This window comes from Monodelphis domestica, chromosome 1, assembly GCF_027887165.1.
Source record: "Monodelphis domestica isolate mMonDom1 chromosome 1, mMonDom1.pri, whole genome shotgun sequence".
In the NCBI taxonomy this organism is placed as follows: Eukaryota; Metazoa; Chordata; class Mammalia; order Didelphimorphia; family Didelphidae; genus Monodelphis; species Monodelphis domestica.
The window spans coordinates 397,029,419-397,051,846 of NC_077227.1; the positions used below are offsets into that span (position 1 = coordinate 397,029,419).

The 22,428-nt window shown below is 42.8% G+C and overlaps 3 protein-coding genes across 7 annotated transcripts in view; 2 read left to right on the plus strand and 1 right to left on the minus strand.

Annotated features, from left to right (window-relative positions):
* The window catches only part of TGIF2 (TGFB induced factor homeobox 2), a 30,801-nt gene extending 27,015 nt beyond the window's left edge, over positions 1-3,786 (plus strand). For all 4 annotated transcript variants that reach the window (XM_007474289.3, XM_007474286.3, XM_007474288.3 and 1 more), the window contains exon 3: positions 1,288-3,786. In XM_007474289.3, coding sequence (XP_007474351.1) covers positions 1,288-1,842 — 555 coding nt within the window. In that variant the 3' untranslated portion in view covers positions 1,843-3,786. The remainder of the gene's footprint in view (positions 1-1,287) is intronic.
* A 1,282-nt stretch (positions 3,787-5,068) lies between these two features.
* Positions 5,069-19,431, plus strand: RAB5IF (RAB5 interacting factor). 2 transcript variants are annotated; one of them, XM_001371799.4, is made up of 4 exons: positions 5,069-5,421; positions 11,643-11,746; positions 16,493-16,622; positions 18,869-19,431. In XM_001371799.4, exons 1-4 carry the CDS (start codon positions 5,308-5,310, stop codon positions 18,908-18,910), a joined length of 390 nt encoding a protein of 129 aa, XP_001371836.1. In that variant the 5' UTR covers positions 5,069-5,307; the 3' UTR covers positions 18,911-19,431. The 2 variants fall into 2 exon arrangements, with proteins under 2 accessions (XP_001371836.1, XP_007474347.1); XM_007474285.3 differs by lacking the exon at positions 16,493-16,622 and having other exon boundaries at positions 5,103-5,421.
* SLA2 (Src like adaptor 2) overlaps positions 18,868-22,428 on the minus strand; it is a 35,565-nt gene continuing 32,004 nt past the window's right edge. The window contains exons 7-8 of the mRNA XM_001381516.5: positions 21,285-21,417; positions 18,868-20,843 (exon numbers count right to left, since the gene is read on the minus strand). Coding sequence (XP_001381553.3) covers positions 20,696-20,843; positions 21,285-21,417 — 281 coding nt within the window. The 3' untranslated portion in view covers positions 18,868-20,695. The remainder of the gene's footprint in view (positions 20,844-21,284; positions 21,418-22,428) is intronic.

The following is a 22,428-nucleotide window of genomic DNA, read 5'->3' on the forward strand; positions in this document are numbered from 1 at the left end:
CAGGACACAGAAAGTAAGAACTTTTTAAATAAATCCTGAACCCTGAACCCAGGACCTCCTGTCTCTAGGCCTGGCTCTCAATCCACTGAGCTACTCAGCTTCTTCCCCATCCCTTTTATTTTATTTTTTTTAAACCCTTACCTTCCATCTTGGAGTCAATACTGTGTATTGGCTCCAAGGCAGAAGAGTGGTAAGGGCTAGGCAATGGGAGTCAAGTGACTTGCCCAGGTTCACACAGCTGGGAAGTGTCTGAGGTCAAATTTGAACCCAGGATACCTCCTGTCTCTGGACCTGACTCTCAATCCATTGAGCCATCCAGCTGCCCCCAAGAGCTTTTTAAAAAGGAACAAGTAACAGTTGTAGAAGAGTGGGAAAGGGATTCTGAGTAGAGGCACTAAAACCTTTTTCCAGTTAAGGTTTTGTTTTTGTTTTTTACTCTAGCAGTTTTAAGTTTTTCAAATCTTAATATGGTGGATTGTTGAATTTGGAAGGAATAGGATCATGGGGCTAGTTTAGACTTTTTTGGAGATCACTGAAATTTAGCTATTTCATATTATAAATGGAGAAATTGAGGCCTAGAGAAATTGAATATCCTGAAGAAGACTGCCACCTAACCTTAGTTCTGGTGCAGTGGAGGGAAATTTTGGAATACCAATTTTATCACTAGATGGGTCATTTGAGACCTAATTTCTACATTTATAAAATGGGGATGATGATGATGATGATGATGATGATGATGATAATAGTTAGCATTTATAGAGAGTTTTTTAACATTTGCAAAGCTCTTTCCCAATGTTATCTCATTTTATTCTCACTACCATCCCAAGAGGTAGGTGTTGTTATTATTCCCATTTTTTACAGATGAAAAAACTGAGGAGTCAGAGAGTAGTTTAGTGACTTGCTTAAGGTGACAAGTGTTAGAATCTGGATTTGAACTGTGATCTTCCTTACCACCCAATAGGTCAAGTGCTCTATCCACAATAGCACCTAGCTGCCTCTATTTCATGGAGTTAGTATGAATATCAAGTGGAATCAGTTAGTGTGGGTGTTTTGAAAGGACCAAGGACTGTTATATTTTTGTTTGGCCAGTACCTAATTCATTGCCTGGCACACAGAACCTTAATGAATAATTGTTGATTGATTTTCATACATAAAACCCTTTTTAAAATTGTAGATACTGTGGAAAAAAAAAAGATACCTGTCTTTACTTCCTGTATTCCAAACTCTACTTTACCCCCTCGTTGAAACTTAGATGATTGAGTTATAATCTTCTTTCTGTCATTTCAGATTTGCAACTGGTTTATCAATGCACGTCGGAGGCTTCTCCCAGATATGCTGAGGAAGGATGGCAAGGATCCCAACCGTTACACCATTTCCCGCCGAGGTGGCAAAGCCTCTGATGTGGCTGTGCCACGAGGTTCAAGTCCTAGCCTGATGGCACCAGGGTCCACTCCAGCCCCCTCCAAAGTGCTGTCAGTATCTGTGTGCCCCTCTGCACTCTGTTCCTCTGCACCCCCAGTGGGCGCTCACCTCCCTGGTCCTGCGGCTGAGAATGAGAGTCCATCACCCCCTTCTTTAATTAGTGGGGAGCCACAGCCCATCCCGGGCCCTGGTAGCACACTCACCCTGCTGGCCAGGGCGCAGGCTGGAAGCCCAACCAGTGGACTATTTAACACCCCACCCCCGACGCCCCCTGAGCACTATGGAGAGGACTTTAGCAGCTTCCAACTGCTGGTGGAGGTGGCCCTACAGAAAGCAGCTGAGCTTGAGTCACAGAAAAAGGATCTGTTGCCCTCTTCATGGCATACAGATCTCCCATTGGTAGCCACCAATCCTAAGTAGTCCTTCTTGGAAGGGCTTTCAGGACTCTGTAGGGAGACAGTTGGTCCTCTTCTTGTGTTTTTCCTGTTGTTCATTGTGTTGTTTGGGGTCTTTCCTTTTACCTTCAGGGTCTCTGCCACCTATGGGATTGCCCTCTTTGCCCAGATAGGTTCTCCCACAGGAACATTTGGGTGTATCATACTGTGCCCACCAGACCTCCTCTTGTCTCTCATCTGCTCCACGCCCAACACTGGGGTCATCTGCAGGCTAGGAGAAGTTGGACCAAGAAATCTGAATCACTGGTCAGTTCATTTCCTGTCCTTCAGCTTCTGGGAACAGTATACTCCTATCTCCAAGAATTCCCACATTGTCACATTTTCTGCCCTTGGGCACTGTACTCACTGCTCCTGCCTAGTGTCTCCCTAATTCCTTTCCACCAAACAGCCATGTATGGGGTCTGGGCTTATCTTATACCCTAGCCCATTTTTCATCTCTACAGACTAAATAAAGTATAGTGAACTGGCAAGACCACAGAGGTACAAAGAAAGAAGAGAAAAGACTGTTGGTTCAGTGACCAGATTCAGAAAAAAGAATTCCAAAATGATTTTTAGTTTCAAAGAAAATACCTTAGTAAGTGTTCTTTTTGTTTTTTGCTCCAAGTCTTTGCTTTGGATACCTAGCAGACAGAAAGCAGGCAGCTAGAATAATCCAAATGACATGGGGCTGTGGAACTGCCAAATCCATTATTTAGCATTACTTCTTGGTGAGAAGGGAATAAAGGAATTCTAAAGATTTTTAAAAATTTAATTAAAAAAAAAAACTTTCATACCCTGGCTTTTAAGGTAGTTATTGTTCTAGAAACTTGGACTAAAGTGGAATGTGTTTCCTGCCTTCACCATCAGCAGCATTCACCCCCACCCCCACCCCCCAAAAAGGCAAAAAAGCTTGGGCCATCTAGTGGTTAGTCTGATTACTACTCCCAAATACTTTCTTTTGAATCCAATTTGATCAGCTTTTCTCACACACCCCAATGCAGTTCTTGCTAATCCAAGTCAGTAGGACTGGGGGGAACAGGAGGCTGGGCAGAAAATGGAGGTTAAGTTTGGAAATTATATGGTAGAGTGGTTACAGATAAGTTGTTGCACCTTTTCTTTCTCTGAATTCTAGCTTCAAGGGCTTTGACCCTCTGAATACCTCTAAAAATAGGTCACTATTAGTCTTAGTGATTTCTTCCCCTCCCCCATTTTGATTAAAAAAATATTGCTATTTCATAGGTTTACTATGTTAAATAGCAATAGGTACCAGCTTATATGTATCTCGAAAAACACTAATCCTAGGTTTAGACTGAGTATTCTTTTTGTATGAATAATATTAATGTCAGTAGAAGATGGGAAGGAGCACTCCTCAACCCACTGTACCTTAGATAGATAGGATGGATGGGGTGATGTTTATGTGGAATAAGACATTGAGGAGCAGGTAGGGAAGAGACTTGTAGAGACCCTCTGTTTCTCCTACTTCTTGAGCCAGACTTTCCCTTCTCACCCCCCCCCCCCCCCCATCCATTCCTTGTCTCTTTCCTAAACCCACTTTCTAGCTTGGCTCTGATTTTTGTAAGTCTAGATTATGTTTAAATAAGATCACAGAACTCTAGTGCTGGGGCCACCAAGAAAGACAGGTTGTTGGGAGGCGAGAGAGGGAGAATGACTTCCACAGTGCACTATGCAATGGGGGGGGTGGGTGTCATGCTGCTGGACCCTATTATACATCTCTTGGGGTGATGGGGGAAGCTGTGGTTTGGTAAGTTGGACTGTGTCTGGGTTTGGTTAATATGTCTAAAGCGTGAGGGAGAGAAACGGGCCCTCCTGTTGAACTGAGAAAAAAAAAACACAACAAAAACTACTGTAAATAACTTGTTGGAATTTTTTTTTTGTCAAATAAAAGATTTTTTTAAAAATGCAAACTGAACCAGGAAGCCTAATGAGTCTGTCATTTTGGGCCATACTCCCAGTATTACTGAAGAAGAGCTCGAGTTCACAATTCACCTAAGCCTGGATAGCAACAAATAGTTTTTTAATAACAACTGGTCACGTTTATATAATGTCTTAGGGTTTACAAAGTGATTTGCATAAATCTCATTTGAATGGATCCACATTGTATTTGTTGGTCCCTGAGATCCTTCAACTAAAAACTCAAGACTAACAAAATTTCAGATGGAAAAGGGATTTGATATATCATCCAGTCTTCACTTCATGCCTAAAATATTCTTAAATGTCCCCTAACATTTGCCTGGGTAGTTAGTGTTTGTCCCTTCTCTGGAGATTGCCAAAGGCAGGAGCTCATTGACTCAAGGTTTAGCACATGGCTCTAGTTAGCACTTTGTGTTTATCAAGAGCCTACTTCACAATAACCTTGCGAGAAGGGAGTAGTATTCTTTTTGGTTGTGTAAACTGAGGTTGAAATAAGTATATAGCACCTGGTCACACCATGCCCTGCCTCTTTTACAGTAATAAAATACTCATCAAATATGTGGAGGGACAGTGGATTCCTCACAACCCCAATCACCTAGTCACAGCTCTTTTGCCTAAGAACCGATACTTATTAAAGATTCTAAGACAAAATGCTGCAACACCAATCGTTCTCTGGCATCACCCCACCCCACCCTTTTACCTTTAACTACACTGGTTGTAGTAAAGGGAGCAGAGATATTAGGCTAGGAGTTAAGAGCCGGTATTATGTATTAGTCTGTTTTTGATTCCCGGTAGCTTAGACTAAGGGTGTCTCCGCCCTTGGCCCTCTCCTTTTCTAAAACTAGAGGGGAGCTTCCGCGGTCCATTCCACTCTTAACTAGCTCCGCCTTTTACTACTTAAGTGACCTTGCTCTAATTACCTCTCTGGGCTAGTTACTCATCTGTAAAATGAGGTTGAAGCACTTCCAACTTTTGAGACTTTTTCCGGACTCCCAGAGGTACGGGCAGGAGAACAGGGATTAGGTTCGGGGCTGGGGACTGTTTGAGGAGAAGGATTGATGCATGTCAGGCCTCTGCTGAATCTTCCCCAACAAGCGGATCTCATTCACTCTTCCAGTCAGGTTCCCTCTTCGAACTGACCCTTCTATCTTGCCGTAGCGCTGAAATCGACCCCATTGGAGTCTGTCACGTGAGGCCTGCATACGCCTAAGGCGAGGGAGGGAGGACGGAAGGGGGAGAGGCGGGGATGTTCTCACGCGGTGGCCCGTTCTGGTTACTGATTGGATGCGTGAGTACGCCAGCGGGAGGACGCTAGGCCTGCTCTCCGCCCCTTCCCCCATCCCCAACTCCCACCCCGGACTATCGCGCGCCGAGCCTGGTTAGCTGAAGGGCGGAGGGACTTGGAGCCGACTGGCCGAGAGCGGGCGGGCGCTGTGTGTGGGAGGCTGTGCTCCCCGGGCCCAGCCCTGCTGTAGGACGGAAGGACGGACGGACTGACGGAAGAACGGACCGAGGGAGGATGAGCGGCGGGAGGCGGAAGGAGGAGCCGCCGCAGCCGCACCTGGCCAACGGTGCCCCGAAGAGCTCGGCCTGGAGCAAAGCGCTGCGGAGCGACGCGGCCTGGGAGGACAAGGTGCGATACCGGCAGGAGGGGGAGGGCGGCGGCGCGGCCAGGAGGTTGGAAGGTGTGTGTATGGCGGGGGTAGTGCGTGTGTGTGTGCGGGAACGTGCACTGGGGGAAATCTGTCACCCCGGGCTGAGACAGCGTATGCGTGTCTGCGCACAGTTTTGTGAGGAGTGTCACCCTGGTGCCAGAAGCTGAAAGCTTGTGTGTGTGTAAGTGGAGGAGACCTGTCATTTTGGGGTAGAGGAGAAAAGCCCACGTGCGAGTGTGCAGTGGAATTTGACACCCTGTTGTATGGGGTTAATGCATGTTTGGTTGTGTCTGGGGGTGACGGGGGGTTTGCATGCACATACGTGTGTGCAGCCGACTCTTCACACTGGGGCAGAGTTCGAAAGAGAGTATATATTTATTTGTTGGAGGGGAGGGCGATGTTGAGACTCATATTGGATAAGTCCTATCACCTCTTAGGGCCTCAGTTTCTTCATTTGCAATGAAACGTGAAGAGGTAGGACTTGTTGAGTGCTTCATAATTATAGCTAGCAATTAATAACAAAAGCTATTTATTTAGCACTTAAAGTTTGTAAAGTGTTTTTCACACATTACACAGATATTTCATTTTATCCTCAAAACTCTGGGAGGAAGGTGCTATTATTATCCTCATTTCACAGATGAGGAAACTTGGGCAGACAGATGTTAAGAGACTAGTCAAAGGTTATAGAGGTAGGAAGTAAATTTAAGTCTTCCTGACTCCAGCTTTGGAAAAGAGATGGTAAGGGAAATGAGAAGGGAGATTATGCATTCTAAAATGAGGGAATAACATTAAGTGACCTCAGATTCCCTCAAATTCTAAATCTTTAATCATGTGATCTGTTGTATGAGAGAGGAAGGTAAGAAGACTTGTTGCATAATAGGGCATATATGAGTGTGTGGGTATGTCAGCTTCATCATAGAACTTCAGCATTAGAAGACACATCATCCAGCCCCCATTGAAGACTTCCACTGAGGAGGCACTCCCTATTTCCTCCCACCAACAAATTCCACTTTTGATCAGCTCTAAGTGTTAGAAGTTTTTGTCTGATATCAAAACTAAAGTCGTATGGCAGCTAGGTAGCTCAGTAGATTGAGAGCCAGACCTAGAGATGGAAAGTCCTAGGTTCAAATCTAGCCTCAGACACTTCCTAGCTGTGTGACCCTGGGCAAATCACTTAACTCCCTTTGTCTAGCCCATACCACTCTTCTGACTTAGAACCAATTCCCACTATTGATTCTAAGATGAAGGTAAGGGTTTTATATCTATATATCTCTCTGTAGCTATAGATATGTAAACAACCTAAAGTTCTCTCTTTACAACTTCCAACTATTTTGCTCCTAGTTTGGCCACACATGCACATATATGTGTATGCATACACATATATGTGCGTGCACACATAGAGATATATATGTTTTGATAAAACTTTAACAGTCCAATCTGTGCTCTTTGTCCCTGGAAGAATTCTCACAGTCATCCCTCTAACAATTAGAGGGCTCATGTGTTTGGGAACCAAGAATAAGACACTTTAAAACAAGCATTAAAATCCTAGGCCAACACTTGGAAGTAAGTCACAGGCTTTAAGGAGAAGTAGGTGAGGGAGAATACCCAAGTGCTAAATTTTGAAGGTTCCCCTGCATCTCAGAAAAGCCTGGAGAAAAACCCCAAAAGTAAGTAAAGATGCCTTTTTTAAAAAGGAGGAGAGGAGAATTTATCTTCCTGTGCTCTCAAATACAAGGGGTGGCCTGATATCCACACCCTGCCTTTCCTGGAGGCTGAAACCTAGAATTCCAAAGCCAAAGCCCCTCACCCAGCATTCATTCTAGTGACCTGCACTTGAATCTGGGTGGTTCCTGGCTGAAACAGGCTTAGCAGAATTTAAGCCCTCCTAAACACCAAAGGGTAGAATTACCCCATACAGCTGTCCAAAGCATTATGCCCTAAAGCCTTAAGTCTCCTTAAGAGAACAAGCAAAAGGCTAACAAGCAATGCAATGGCTTTGGACCTAGCCCAGCCTTGAAGGGGATAACTTTTGCTACCATTTTTCCCTGCACCTGTAACTTTGTGTTAAGGATTCAGGAGCCAACTGCATAAACAACTGAATAAACAAAAGAAGTCTAAACTCTTTTTGAATACAGCTATCTTGCTCTCTGAATTTTTTTTTCCCTTTGGGCAGAAGAAAAAAAACATAACCCAAATTCCTTCAGTTTACCCTCAGATGCCATGAATTTGAGGTCCTTCACCATTATGTTTTGTTCTGCTCTGGATGCTCTAGTTTACCAATGCTGTTAAACTATAACTGAATAATTTCACCTGTAACTGAATTAAAATACCCTAGAAGAGGGCATGAGTGAAAGAGAGTTGTGTATTAGGATCTTGCTGGGAGACATGCAATGAGTGGGATTAGACATAGAGGTAGAATTCTATCATTTTGTGAAGCCTTAGATAGTGGGCCATTTGTATGAGTAGTCTGTATTTATGAAGGAAAGGGAACTGGAAAAGGAGATGGTCTAGTATTGAGTGACCTCGAGGAGCTATGTCATGCCTAATGTCCATATATGTTTGAAAAATAGTACATGTGTAGGAAGACTTGGTAGTGTGCGGTGCAAGTTGAGAGAATGAGGGGGAAATTCCCTAGGAAGCTGTATGTGAGAGAGGAGATGCAGCATGGCATTGTATAATGGAATGATTCCTGGGCTAGGATGTCAGGACAGTTTGGTTCTAGACCTGTCAGTGATTTGAAAGATAGCCTTCAGAAAGGCTATTTCTGGACCTTGGCCTTCCAGTCTATAAAATGCAGGAGCCCAATTAGATAATCTCTATAAGCCCTTTCCACCTCTGATATTTTGTGATTCTGGTGGGTGTGTTTGTGTTTTTGAGGAACGTTAATATTGCCCTGGAAAAGGGATATGCTTGTGTGAGGCAGAAAAGGGGACCTTTGAGGTCTGAGACCTGGAGTATATTTGTGAGTACGATGTGCCCTTAATCAACCCTTATCTTATATACCTCTCTTGAACTAACACACACAATGCATCATTTAGGGTGGAAGGACAATATTTGCTGTCATGTGGAACATCAAAGAAAGAGACTATGGATCTGGAGGGAGTTTTGAGAATAAGCAGTTAAGGGTATTGAGGTTATGATTAATATTTCCCATCTTTCTTATTTCCCCAAAGTTTTCAAGATTTAGGTTGGGGCATGTGCTGAGCTGGATTTTGACTTAATTTCCTCAATTGCCTGGCTAGACTGGGGGCTGGGCTAGGCCATTTTGAGTTTTATATCCATGTTCTTTTTCTCTCCTCCCTTCCTCTCCCTCCCCACCCCATCCTTAACATCTGCCTTAGAATCAATTCTATGTATTGGTTCCAAGGCACAAGAGCTAAAGGCTAGATATGGGGGTTCAGTGACTTGCCCAAGGTCACACAGCTAGGAAGTGACTGAGGCCAGATTTGACCCTAGGACCTCCCATCTCTGGGCCTGGCTCTCAATCCACTGAGCCACCCAGCTGCCCCCTATATTCATGTTCTTGATTGATTTTCCTGGATTAATGAAGTCAGGTCCCTATTCCTTCTTTGGACTTCATTTCTGACCCTCCCAAAACTCTAGAATCCTGGCATACTGACCACTAGCCTAGATTTAAGGATCACTGTACATCTGTGCCTTTGCCCTGATTATTAGAAATAAGGTGAGAGGCAATTAAGCCTTTCTATGGGCTGTTTGTAGGATCTTGCCCTGGTCTTACAAAATCTGAAACTGCTTGTTTATCATCACTTCTTTATAACCTTGGGTAACTTCTTCGATAGCTGGGTGAAAGCAATGGCTTTTGGACGGAAGTGCAGATAAGAAGCTAGAAATGTTCATATACTTGTAACAGATCTCTCCTTTTTCAGCTCTTTAAACATGCTGAATTCCTTTTATGTTAGTTCTGGCACCTGCCTCCAGTGTCTTTCTTCCCCCTTAACATGTATGTATCTTACCAAGGAGAGAATGATTAAAAATTTTGTACCAGGCAGATCTTCCTTCTAAGCACCCATCCAAGTCAGTTGGAAAGTCTTATCCATCAATCTTGACAATTGCTTATGCCTATTCTCTGTTTACATCTTAAAAAGATTTTTTTTTAAATTTTAATACCAAATTTCCACATGTTTTCCAAAGTTATATGATCCAAATTGTTTCTCTTCTTCCCTCCCCTCTCCCAAAGCTAACAAGCAATTCAATCTGGGTTATACATGTATTATCACGTAAAACATATTTCCATATTATTCAGTTTTTGTTATATTATTATAAGAATATTCTTATAATCTTATAAAACCCAAATCCAAACATACAAGTGATATGTTTTTATCTGCATTCCTATTCCACCCTATTTATATCTTTAGCTATAATACTTTACTAGCCTCCTTATTGGTCTCTCAACTTTTAGTCTTTTCCCTCTCCAATCCTTCCTCCATACAACTGTCAAATAGAAATTCCTTTTTAAAAAAAATCTGACCACTTCACTGTTCTGCTCAAAAATCTGAGATGGTTTCTTGTTGCCATCTTTCCACCTCTAAGTCTATAATCCTATGATGAACCTATAGCATCTCATTTGGGGAGGAGAGGTAATAAAGCTTCAAACTTAGAAATTTTGGAATTATATTGTTACTTCTCAAGAGAGTTGGTATCAATGAAAAACACTTAAGAAAAAATTTTGAAGAAATAACATATTGCCAGTAATAGCAGTATTATATGACGATCAACTGTAAATGACTTAGTTATCCTCAGCAATATAATGACCCAAGACAATTCCAAAGGACTCAATGAAAAAAAAAAGACCTCCAAAGAAGGAACTAATGGAGTCTAAATGCAGATCAAAGTATACTTTTTTCCTTTATTTTTTTTTGTTTTTTTTTGAGAGGGGGGTCTATTTTCTTTAGCAACATGGAATATGTAATATTCCTAATATGGAAATACGTTTTACATGACTGCACATTATAATCTATAGCGAATTGCTTACTTTCCCAAGGAGGGAACAGGGGAGGGTAAGAGAAAATTTGGAACTCAAAATTTTTAAAAACTGGGGGCAGCTCAGTACATTTAGAGCCAGGCCTAGAGACTAGAGGTCCTGGGTTCAAATTTGGCCTCAGACACTTCCTAGCTGTGTGACCCTGAGCAAGTCACTTAACTTCCATACCATTCTTATGCCTTGGAACCAATACAACCAATTTGTTTTTATGTGTAATTGAGAACATTTTTAGAAAAATAAAGTAATGTGTTGAAAGTGCTTATGAAGGTCACAAAAAGGAATGTGTATGTGTCTGTTTTGGAGGAAACTTGTGTTCCTGGGGATCAGTCTGACTTTTAAAGCCCTCTACAATCTGAATCTCACCTACCTTTCTGATTTTATTTCATATTACTCTTTTCACACATACTCTACTCCACTCAAATTGGCCTACTAGCTCTTCCCCTTAAGGAAGTCCCATATTCACACAAGTGATACCCCTATGCCTGGAGTGCACTCCCTCTTCAACTCTTGCCTTGTAGAATCTCTTTAACTTTTTTTCTACCATAATCACTTATGTATAGTTATATTCCACTAGTGGAATGCAAGTCACGTGAGGGTAGCTTCATCTTTGTATATCTTGTACCTAGTCCAATATCTTCTACATAAATGTTTGTTGAATTGAACTGAATCTGCGTAGGTCTTCTCATCCTGATTTATATGCAAAAACTAGAAGCATCATGAGATCCAAATTACTAATATCCTTAAAATATTCTCATGCGCCTATACTGTTGTTGGCTGCTATGGCTATTCACTACAATTCTTTTGTGAATTTTGTAAGTAATCTCAACACATTACTTCTTTAAAATTTCATTCTTTGGCTTTCATTTGTACCAGTTCTCCTGGGGAATAATTTTATAAGACCAATATTTCCAAGTTTGAAAATTTGTTCCCTCTTTTCCCCACTTGGAGAGGCTTATGATACATGATCATCCAAGGATGATAGATTTAAAGCTGAAAAGAGACCTTAGTGGTCCAGCCTCCTTATTTTACAGATGAGGAAACTGAGGTCCAGAGAGATGCCCAAGGTCCTACTGCAGCAGAGACAAGATTGGAAGCCTGTCATCTCCCATGAAATCAGCATTCTATCTGGGCTGCCTGCTTGACTTCTTGCAGGGCAAGCATGTTCAGGCTCTAACCTAACCTTTGCCTTTTCCACAGGATGAATTTTTAGATGTGATCTACTGGTTCCGTCAGATCATTGCAGTTGTCCTGGGCGTCATTTGGGGAGTGGTGCCACTGAAGGGCTTCGTGGGAATAGCAGTGTAAGTCCTGAGTTTCCAACATGTCATGTCTCCCGTGTTATAAAATAAAGCCCCTTCCTTTCACTGAAACACTGGGTATTGATTCTTCAGAGAACATTTGTCTTATTTTATAATGTTTAATGCTTTGCTTTTAGAGGATAGAGAGGAATAAGCTAAAGCAAATGTTGGTCACTGGGAGTTGTACTCTTAGGAGTTTCAAAATTCTCTAGAAAATATTTTTTGAATAGAGAAAGAAGAGGTGGCATGGTGTGGTGGAGAGCACAGGAGTCAGAAGACCTGAGATTGAGTCCCCGCTCTTCTACTTGTTAGCTCTGTGATCACATGCAAATGACTTATTCCTTCAAGACTCAATTGCTTATCTGTAAAATGGTAATAATGCACTATCCATCTCATAGGATTATTTTAAGAAAAGTAGTCTGTTGACTTTAAATCCCTGTAGAAATATGAACTGCTTTGGTGTCAACACTGAACAGCTGAGTTTTTACTTTGGCAAGGATTTCTTTAGATCCCTGCTTTAAGCAGTTGATGGGAAAGGAAGTTACTGAATTGTAATCCCCAGGTTATAAGGGGAAGACTGAGTGACAGCCTTGCCCCTACCTCTTCAAGGACTCCCAGACAATTCTGGTCTCTGTATGAGGAACTTAGTTTCTTCATGAGCTATTAAGACTATATCTACCTAGGGGCAGCTGGGTAGTTCAGTGGATTGTGAGCCAGGTCTGAAGACAGGAATATCCTAGGTTTTAAATCTGGCTCAGACACTTCCCAGCTGTGTGACTCTGGGCAACTCACTTAACCCCCATTGCCTAGCCCTTACTGTTTTTCTGTCTTGGAACTAACACACAGTATTGATTCTAAGGCAGAAGGTAAGGGTTTAAAAAAAATAAAGACTACTTCTCTTACCTGCCTATTTAAGATTCACCTGTCTCTTCTCAGAGTGATAAGGGTCCCTAAGGGCAAGGCACTTTTGACCCATTTTGGTGTTTCCTCACTTCCTGTTAACAGAGACCCTCCTCCCTTCTACATTCTGGGGATTAAACTAATGAACAGGAGAGAACTGGTAAGAGCTGTGAGGAGGACAGAATGCCACCTATTTAGAAAGGACTTTTACCCTAGGGAGGATGTCTTTGGTCTCCTGTTCTCTCACTATTCCTTTGCATTTGTAAAGCTTGTTTTGGTTACAGAGCACATGGGGAGGTCATTCTTTCTTTGGATCTTTACAGCAGCCTTAGGAGATAGCTGTTTCTGATGTTAGCTTTCACATTTTTCAGATGCAAAAACTGAGGCTCATGGCCATAAGGCCAATAAATGGTACAGCTGGCTGCACCCAGAATTACTCTTTCACTGTTCTTTCCATTGTCCCAGGATTCTGCCAACCCAAAGTATCAGTATATCATTTGTTGAGGATCTGGCACTTTCTTAATGATGCAGATCAAAACCTGTGAAGGACTTGGAAGATATTCTTCAGCAGTTGCTGGGGCAGAAAAATAAATTGCCCTATAGCCAGCTTCATGAGTTGGATCACAGACAGCAGAAATTCAGTGATGCTCTGTTCCTGAAAGTGCTTCAGCTTGGTAGAATCTGCCAGAGCTAGATCTCTGTTGCATACATGGCCTTCCGCAAGGACCCAGGGCCCTGTCATGCCAGGATGAGGCATCACAGGCCTGGAGTGGAAGGAAGGCCTCCAATGTGCCCTCCCCCTCAAAAAGAGGGCTTTTCAGACATTGACACTTGTTGTCTGAGTGTCTGGCTTTATTTGCATTCTTCTTAGAACAAGCCTTTACTCAACCCATACTGTGTGCCCAGCTCTGCTATAGACTTCATTACATTGTAGAGCCTTTCTTCCTTCCCTTCCAATAATTTACTCCTACAGCTGGTAACCAACATGTTATTTTGGGATTTGTCCCTGTGACTTCATTGGTGTCAAGAAATCCCAGGGAGTAAATTCCCTCTACTAAAGCATACTGTGATTATTTATTGCAGTTTATACATCATACTAGGGTTGCCTAAGGAGAGGCTAAGAGGTTTGCCCAGGATCACAGAGCCAGTGTGTTAGAAGCAGGACGAACAGTTCTTCTGACTCCAAGGCTAATTCTTAATCTCCCATGCCATGTTACTTGGTAACTGATGTTACTAGAAAATATACAGCATCTTTGGGTTTGAGGGTGGTATTAAAGTACTCTTTTTTTGATGTGGAAGGTACAAATGAACTTTTCAAAATCCCCAAGCCCTCACTTTCAGTCTCCTTGCCCCATTTAGGCTTTCTGAGGGAGAGAAAGCAAAACCAGATGATTGAAAATGCTAATGAACAGTGAATTGGCCCTGAGCCCAGCCTTGGAAGAGAGGAGGAAGGAGAATCTCAGAGCAAGAGGAAGTGGCTGACCTTCAGCTGTGTGAGGTCAGGTCTCTAGGAAAGGAGATAACTCTGGTGTTAATCTAGGTTCTGTATACATATGTCACCAGATATTTGTGTAGTACTTTCTGACTGACAGGCACATTCTGTTATCTCATTTTGTCCTCACAACCTAGGATTAAGTCTTCCCTTCACTGATCTCTGTTGTGGGATTTTAGAGGGGTCACTAAACTTGTTTCCTTATCCATAAAAGGGGGATAATAATCCTTGCCCCGTTGTTATGAAAACCAGATTAATTAATGTATGAAAAAGGCACTTTGCAAATGTAAAGGGCTATATCAGTGTGATGTTACAATTATTACTATTGATAGGACATTATGGGACTGGAACCTTGGTCTTCTAACATCCCATCATTCCAGTGTTCTTTATATTTTATGGAATGAGTTCAGCTACTAGAATGATTACTTTTTCTTTGAGACAAGGAATAAGAAACAGCCCTGCTGAGTGGAAGGAATTGACCATGTAAAAGTGGGCCTATTCTTGGCTTTGATTAGACCAAATGAGAGAATTCTGTTTTTCTTGACCTCAAGAGAGCCTTACCTTGAGTGTTTGTTCCCATACCGCCCTGCCAGAAAACTTGAGTTTACAGGGCACTGGCTTACCCCCAGAATAAGTTTTTGCATTCCCTTGTTTGGCATCTGGTTTAAAATGTCCAGGAAAATTTTTTCCCTCTGCCTCACACTTGCTTGTCTTTTTAGTTCCTGCCTATCATGGCACCTCTTCAGCTGGCTTAATTCAGGGATAAGAGGTGGCTTGAGCTCATAAAAGTTGCCTTTTAGACCAGGATTTCCTGGTATTTCTCACCAATCACATCATAAAAAATGTTTTAAAGTCAGAATACTTAATCATTTTAGTCCCCGTTAGTCACTTGAGAGCTGAAATAGGTAATTCTGCCTCACTGGGGGCTATGCATCCACTCTTTAGATCTTACCCATTCCCAGAATTGAGAAATTTAGCATAGGGGCCAAAGCAACTGATGCTGGGCCACTCTTGAGCCTTGATGGCTTTACACTGGCACTTGCTTTGGTTGCTGTAGTGGCCAGTCAAAATCATTCCAAAGCTAGAGCCTCCTTATTGACCCTTGAAATGCTAGTTTTATTGTATTCTCATGTTCACCAGAATTGTCCATTGGTCCTCCTTCATGAATAGTCCTCTCCCCCTTCCTTTCCAGGAATCCTTGCTTTGTTTCATTTAGCAGTTTTATGTATCAAGTCCTCTTTACATATAGACTTATTTTCATGAGGGCAGAAGCAATGTCATTTTGCTGTTCCCCACTGCATATCTGCATAGGACCTAGTATATAATAAACCTTACTTACCCGAAATGTTTTTGGATAGATTTTTTCCTACTGCAGAAGTGACTAGAGATCATAAAATTTAAACTTTTTTTTTAAAACCCTTACTTTCTATCTTGGTAACAACTCTAAGAAAGAAGGGCAAGGGCTACACAAAAATGAAGTTAAATGACTTGTTCAAGCTCACAACTAGGGAGTGTCTGAGGCCAAATTTGAATCCAGGACCTCTCACCTCCAGACCTTATGCTCTAGCAGCCCCTAGACTATAACTGTTTGTTGATTGATTTGGCTGATCATTCCCTTCTTCCACTTAAGGTAAATAATTAAGGCTTGAGTGTTTATTTTGCAGCTTCTGGAATGGTTCCATTCCCGATCAGTCAGCCAAAATTAGATGGGCCAGGAACCTTAAAGCTAAGCTAGAGTGACCTCAAATGCAGGAATCATGCCTGACTTTGCTCTCCTAATAGTCTCCAGTTTCTTTTTCACTAGGAATGTCTACAAAAAACCTAACCCTGGTGCCTCATGCACCTCAATTGGGTGAGGGCATTGGACAGCCTTTCTGAGAAACTGTTTTCATCATTCAGTCTGAGGGTTGAACTAAGACGGGATGAGGGGCTGGAATGGTTCCATGGGCATTTTCTTCCCTGTTGCTGCTGAGCAACAAGGAAGATTCTAAAAGAATTAGGCCATTCTCTGACCAACACTTGTAAGGAGAAGATCAGCCCTTTTTAGCAGTGCCAAGATTTATGGTGTAGAACTCGTGTTCTTTGTATGAGTCCCCAGGGGTGAAAATGGAAAATTGTTAGCTGGGGTATTTTATTCCTGCTTATTCTTTGAGGAAAAGCCCTGCTCCTTACCAAGAGTTAACCCTCTTGACTTGTCCTCTTGGTACAGGAGGTTTTGTGGGGACTTTGAAGCTTTGATGTTTTTCAAGGCTATCCCTAATTTGGGGCCTAAGGAAGCTGTTTTTTACACTAGGTCTTGTAACATGCTCTTCATTTGCTGGATTTGTGATGAGGCGTAATGTGTCTCCCCTTTTCAGATTCTGCCTGATCAATGCTGGAATCTTGTACCTCTACTTCAGCAGCTTCCAACAAATTGATGAGGAAGACTATGGTGGGACGTGGGAGCTCACAAAGGAAGGGTTTATGACGTCTTTTGCACTGTTTATGGTAATTCTTTTCAATCTTCAGCCAGTGGTAGATTCTGATTATTTTGATAAATTAGAATTCTTCATTCTCAGATTTGGAAAGGATCTCCCAGGTCATCTAGACCAATCCCATCTTCTAGATGGATAATAATCTTCTAAAAGGAGTCCTTGGCAAAACAGTGGGTCCATCCTCTACTGGAACATCTCTAGTGAACTCAACTACTTTAGAAGTGAGACCATTAGCTCATTCCAGTGTTGAACAGCTGATTTTCAAATGTCTTCTTTATATGAGGCTGAATTTGCCTTCTTACAGTTTTTACCCATTAGTCCTAGTTCTGCCCTCCACGGCTAAGCCAAACAATGCTAATTCTTTTCCCTTAAAGTATCTGAAGACCATGATCTTATTTCCTCTAAGTCTTCATTCTAATGATCCTCATATGACATTGCTTAAAACACTGTTAGTCATCCTCCCTTGGGTATAGCTTCAGTTCGCCTGTGTCTATCCTAAAATGTAACCCCAGATTTCTACACAGTATACTACATAGCATACTCTAGATATGGTTTGAGCAGAGCAGAAGACAGCAGGACTATCATCTTTTCTAACCCTGGGCCCCTGTTGCCCTCATCCAAGGCTCTGTTAGTTTTCTGAGTCCCTTGTCACACTATATTGGGAACCATATTCTATAGACTTGCCACCAGTCGTATCATCTCAAAGAGCAGTTTGCAATTAATCAAATATTTCTTGTTTTCTCTGCACATAGTAGTTTAGGTTCTTAGGTACAAATAGGAAGTAAGACAGACCTTTCCCCCAAGGGACATGAATATGAATATATATATATATATATATATATTCAAGTGCAGTTGGACTTGAGTGCTTCTGCTTTCTGCCCATTTCAGATTCTCAGAGGTACCTGTTTTGCCCCGCTATGTCTTGTCTTTGGGTTCAAGTCTTGGCACTTATGCATACTAGTAGCATGAGCTTGGCATGACTTAACTGAAGGGCTGCCCTCTTCTCCCTTAGTCTGCAGGATTCCAGATGTTCGATTCTGAGGATGGTCTCCATCAGTTATCTTGATACTTCTCCTCATAAAGTGCTGACACCTATGATTCTCTGACAGCAGCACCTCCTTATTATCCACCAGGCAGGGACAGTGCTCATGGCAGATACTCTGCTACAACTTTCTGATCCCATGTGGCTGCTCCTTGACTCTGCATCAGCTACTTGTACTGTTTTAATTTGCCTGAGCACAACACGAATCAGAAGTGAATCTGAAAAAAAAAAAGACTAGAGAAAGCTAGATTCAATAGTTCTTTCTAGCTTCTGTGGTTCGGTCCAGAAGGTAGAATTGGACGGTTGGGGATTATTTGCATCATTAGCACATTTGATAGAAAGCTAATAGACCATTTCTTTTAAAACTTATCTCTCATATTTTAGGACTAAATCATCATCTGGTCTAAACCCCTAAGGCTCTGAGAGCTCATGTGACTTGCCCAAAATCCCACAAGGATTGAGCGTCAGGAATCCAGTTCCCTTGACTCTAAACCTGGTGGTTTCTCCACTATATCATACTGTCATAATTGATCTATCCCTATATGATCTCATATTCATAATTCTCTTATATACTTAAAATATATTAACTTGAGTGGAAAGAGTATGCTGAAGAGCAGGTAGTTAGCCCAGTAGAGTGCCAGGCCTGATATGGGAAGACCTGGATTCAAATCTGGCCTCAAGACATTTCCTTGCCATGTGACCCCTGGGCAAGTCACTTAACCCCTGTTGCCTAAGCCTAACTGCTCTTCTGTCTTGGAACTGATACTTAATTTTGATTAGGGCAGAAGATAAGGGTTAAAAAATAAATTGATACTAAGACAGAAGATGGTAAAGGTTTTAAAAAAAGAATATGCTGAATTTGGAGTCTTGAGGACCTCAGTTTAGCATTTGTCTTGGTCACTTAGGAGTAATGTGGCCAAAGGAAAGTATTCTTCCTTCCTTCTATAAGCTTTGTCCCAGCTAGGCTAATCTGGATTGAATTATTTCTAAGAAGGTTTTGTGTTGATGTTTTAAAACACAACAGAACCTTATTACAAATAGCTTTATTTCAGTACCAAAACTATTCCCCCAGATCAGTCTCCCTTTGATTCCCTGGAGAAACAGTTTTCCTCATCCTGGTACATTGGTTCCCCACACCCATCGTGCCAGCACCACTCCTGGAAATGATGTCAAGATGCCCAGTAAGGGTTAATTTTTGCTCCTTGTGTCTCCTTTAGGTTGTTTGGATCATCTTTTACACTGCCATCCACTACGACTGACAGGCTACAGCCCACACCTGCTAGCCCTGTTCATTCAAAAGGACATTCTAATCACAGGCCAGAACCGTGCCAGTGGTCAGGGGCATTCGCCACAAGGAGACTCTGATGCCCAATTCTCCCAAACTGAGAATCGGCGTGTTTTGTTGGTCACCAGTGTTTTATGCCAGTGTCGTGTCTTGGAACTTTTAAACAAGCCATCCCTATTTGGAAAGCATTACTGAACTGTTCCATCACGACCATTTTCCATGTCTCTTGACTACCCATCACTAATACCTGTTGGCTGAACGGATCTAGTAATTTCATTTACCTTAGGATCTGAATGAAACGTTAAATTGTCTCGTCTTCCTCGGCTGTCCATCAGGCACACGATTTTAAAGATATCAATGGCATTTTATGGTGTTTTGAGTTGTTCTTGGACAAAGCATGGCAGAATGTGCGTGGTTCATAATACAGTACATGTCTAATAATAGTTTCCATCATAGAATGTTTTAAGATAACTTGAATAAATCAGATCTTATTAACATGTCTCCTAAGCCTTTAATTGAAAATGTGAGAGGCTTCCACTGTAGTTTTTCTAAAAGGGGCTTGCTTGTATCTGCAGGTAGCTTTGCTGGTCTAGGGTTGCCCACCTGACTTGGCCTCTGCTCCCACCTACCTTGATTCAGGCCTTCCTCCTCCCTCTGACCACTCCACCAGGCCTTAGGCTATGCCTCTTCCCTCTGAAGTATTCTGTTGTGGGGATTTAGGTACTGTTTTATCCTGCCCCTTCATTTTACATAAGAGGATCCAGAAGTTTAGACAAGTGACTTGTTTAAGGTTATATTCTATTATTGAAAGAAATAGGGTTGGAATGCAGTTTGCTTGCCTCCTAAATTGACTCTTTTTCACCTCTACATTCTTACTGTGAGCCTTGGGTCAAGCTTTGGGTAGAATGAAATTGGTAAAAAACTCAATTCCTGACTTGAGGATACAAAGGTCCTACAGGTATAACAAAAGCCAGGATGAAGGCTGAGATAGTAGTAATTGTATGTCTGCCCACAAGATGGCGGAAGAGCCTGCCAGTAAGGCCAGTGATGTGATCACTTCTATCTCCCCACAGCTCAAAGGACACTGATGGAAACTGGCCCAAAAGAGAAAGGAGGAAACAAAACAGATGATAAATGAGTCAGAGATGGGACAATGACCCCACCCCAAAAAAAGCAGGAACAGGCCCCAGATGAAGTTTAGGCCGGGAGGGTGTGGAAGAGAGCCATCTCCTGAAAAGAAAAAGGACTAGCTTTCTCTTAGGGACAAAAGTTACAGCCCATGGAAGATGAAGACCATCACCATTACATCAGGGCCAGTTTTTGTGTTGCAATTTGTCTACTTGGATTCGCAGGCAGCCTTCTTGGTGCCTTCTCAAGTCTGGAATTCTATGGGAAACTAGCTACTAATTCTACTCTGGATGAGAAGGCAGGCAAGAGGAGGAAGGCCCAAGTCCCACAAGAAGATGAAAAGAGAATTGGTCAATGAAAGCATTGGGGTCAGCTTCTAGGGAGGGATTTTACTTTTTTGTCTTGGGCTTTGGTGCTATTCCACCTGAGTAACTTGGGCCAAGAAAAGGCTTCAGTGTCCTGACTGAGCAAATTCTGGGACCCATTTTCAGGGGTACCACTAACCCATGATGCCACATGGGAAGAAGAAATGCCTTTGAAGAAAAGTCTGCCAGGGAGCTCTTGCACAGGACTTCCCCAAAGTCCATAGAGGAGAGGGGGCACAAAATAACCTCTTCAAGTGCTTTGGGCCCTAATTCCCCTTCTTTACTCTCCTGTGGCCACTGATGTCCAATGATGGGTCCTCAGTCATGCTGATATAGGTGCCAATCGCCTCTCGAAGCCCCACACTAATGGGGCACGTGTCACCTGAGGAGGATACTTCTGAAAACAAGAGCGAGCTGTATGGAGAGAGGAGAGAACAAGGTCAAGATCATTGATGTCTTTCACATGCTTCTTACTTGATGTTCCTCAAATTATGATTTTATTAAGGCTTGTCCCCTGCTTAAGAATGGTTCCCCACTGCCCAAATTTCTCTTTCTTTTAAGGCCTTCCATCATCTGGTCTTCCCTTTTTGTATCCAATCTGATCTGACCCCCAATATGCCTCTAGCCAGGCTAGTCCGGTAAACATTAAATGCTTACTCTTTACCAGGCAGTATTTCATTGTTCTCTGAATGAAATTCTTGTAATTGAGCCTCTCTGTGCTAACCTAGATTTGAAATGTCTTCCTTCTTTACCTAGGCCCTTGGATTGTTTCCTGCATAGATTGTGAACTTCCCCAGGGTCTAGGACCTCTCTTCTAGCCTCAGAGGAAGCTTTGCAGTCAGGAATGCCTCTTACCTATCCACTTCCTTCCAGTTGAGAGTTGGTCTCTGGACAGATACTGGTGGTGGGATGTTCCTCCCAGGAAGCAGGCCCACTCTTCGAAAGGCACAGGGCTCTACCAGCAGGGAACAGAGATCATCTGCCATCTCTGGGGAAGAACCATCCTGTGTCACTTACTCAGATCCTGCTCCCCCCCCCCCCCAACAACTTGGGCACCATCCATCCTCCTAGCCCAGAAGGAAGTCTTTTCCTGTTCTCAGGGCCAGACCAGCTGAGATACAACAAACCTGGGCCTTCCTGCATCAGTTTCAGGGCCTCAGGACAGGAATTCTGAGACATTCTCATGTTAGGGTTGGAGAAGGAGACCTGACCTGGGAGCCATGCCTAGGTCAGTCTTCCTTTGCCACTGACTTCCCTGGGACGTTTGGATATGCCATTTCTCCTATTCATAAAACGAGTGGGTAATGTTGATTTCAAGGGTCTCTTCCGGGTTTGACAGTATCAAACTAATGATTATTGTGTTCCATCCTTAGACATAGAAAAGGCAATGTGAGGCTGGAGAGAATCCCACCCCACTGGCCATTGGCCTTCCTTAGGAGTGATGATCACCAGCATCACTGAGGGCAGTGCCAGAGGGACTGTGCTCCACAACCTTCCCCTGAAGTATATGACCGCTGGGGAGCCCACTCAGGAGGAGGAGGTCTGCTAAAATCTAGGTCAGAGAAACGAAATCCCCTTGCCATTTGGGGGTCCGAACTGGCTACTTCAAGTGACAGGATGTGAATTCGAAGGAACTTAATTGTTCTCAGGAATGCCCAACTCTCCAAGACCCACACCGTTTGGAATTTTCTTGGTAAAGATACTAGAATGAGGGGGCAGCTGGGTAGCTCAGAGGATTGAGAGCTAGCCCTAGAGACGGGAGGTCCTAGGTTCAAATCTGGCCTCAGACACTCCATAGCTGTGTGACCCTGGGCAAGTCACTTGACCCCCATTGCCTACCCTTACCACTCTTCTGCCTTGGAGCCAACACACAGTATTGACTCCAAGAGGGAAGGTAAGGGTTTAAAACTAAAAAAAAAAAAGATACTAGAATGATTTGCCATTACCTTCTCCAGCTCATTTTACAGAGAGAAACTGAGCCTAATAGGGTTAAGCAACT

Excerpts from the sequence above, each read along its gene's own strand:
- RAB5IF (XM_001371799.4), top strand. The coding sequence starts at position 5,308 with ATGAGCGGCGGGAGGCGGAAGGAGGAGCCGCCGCAGCCGCACCTGGCC. Across the intron at positions 11,747-16,492 it reads GGCTTCGTGGGAATAGCAGT|ATTCTGCCTGATCAATGCTG; the intron begins GTAAGTCCTGAG and ends TCCCCTTTTCAG. Across the intron at positions 16,623-18,868 it reads CGTCTTTTGCACTGTTTATG|GTTGTTTGGATCATCTTTTA; the intron begins GTAATTCTTTTC and ends TGTCTCCTTTAG.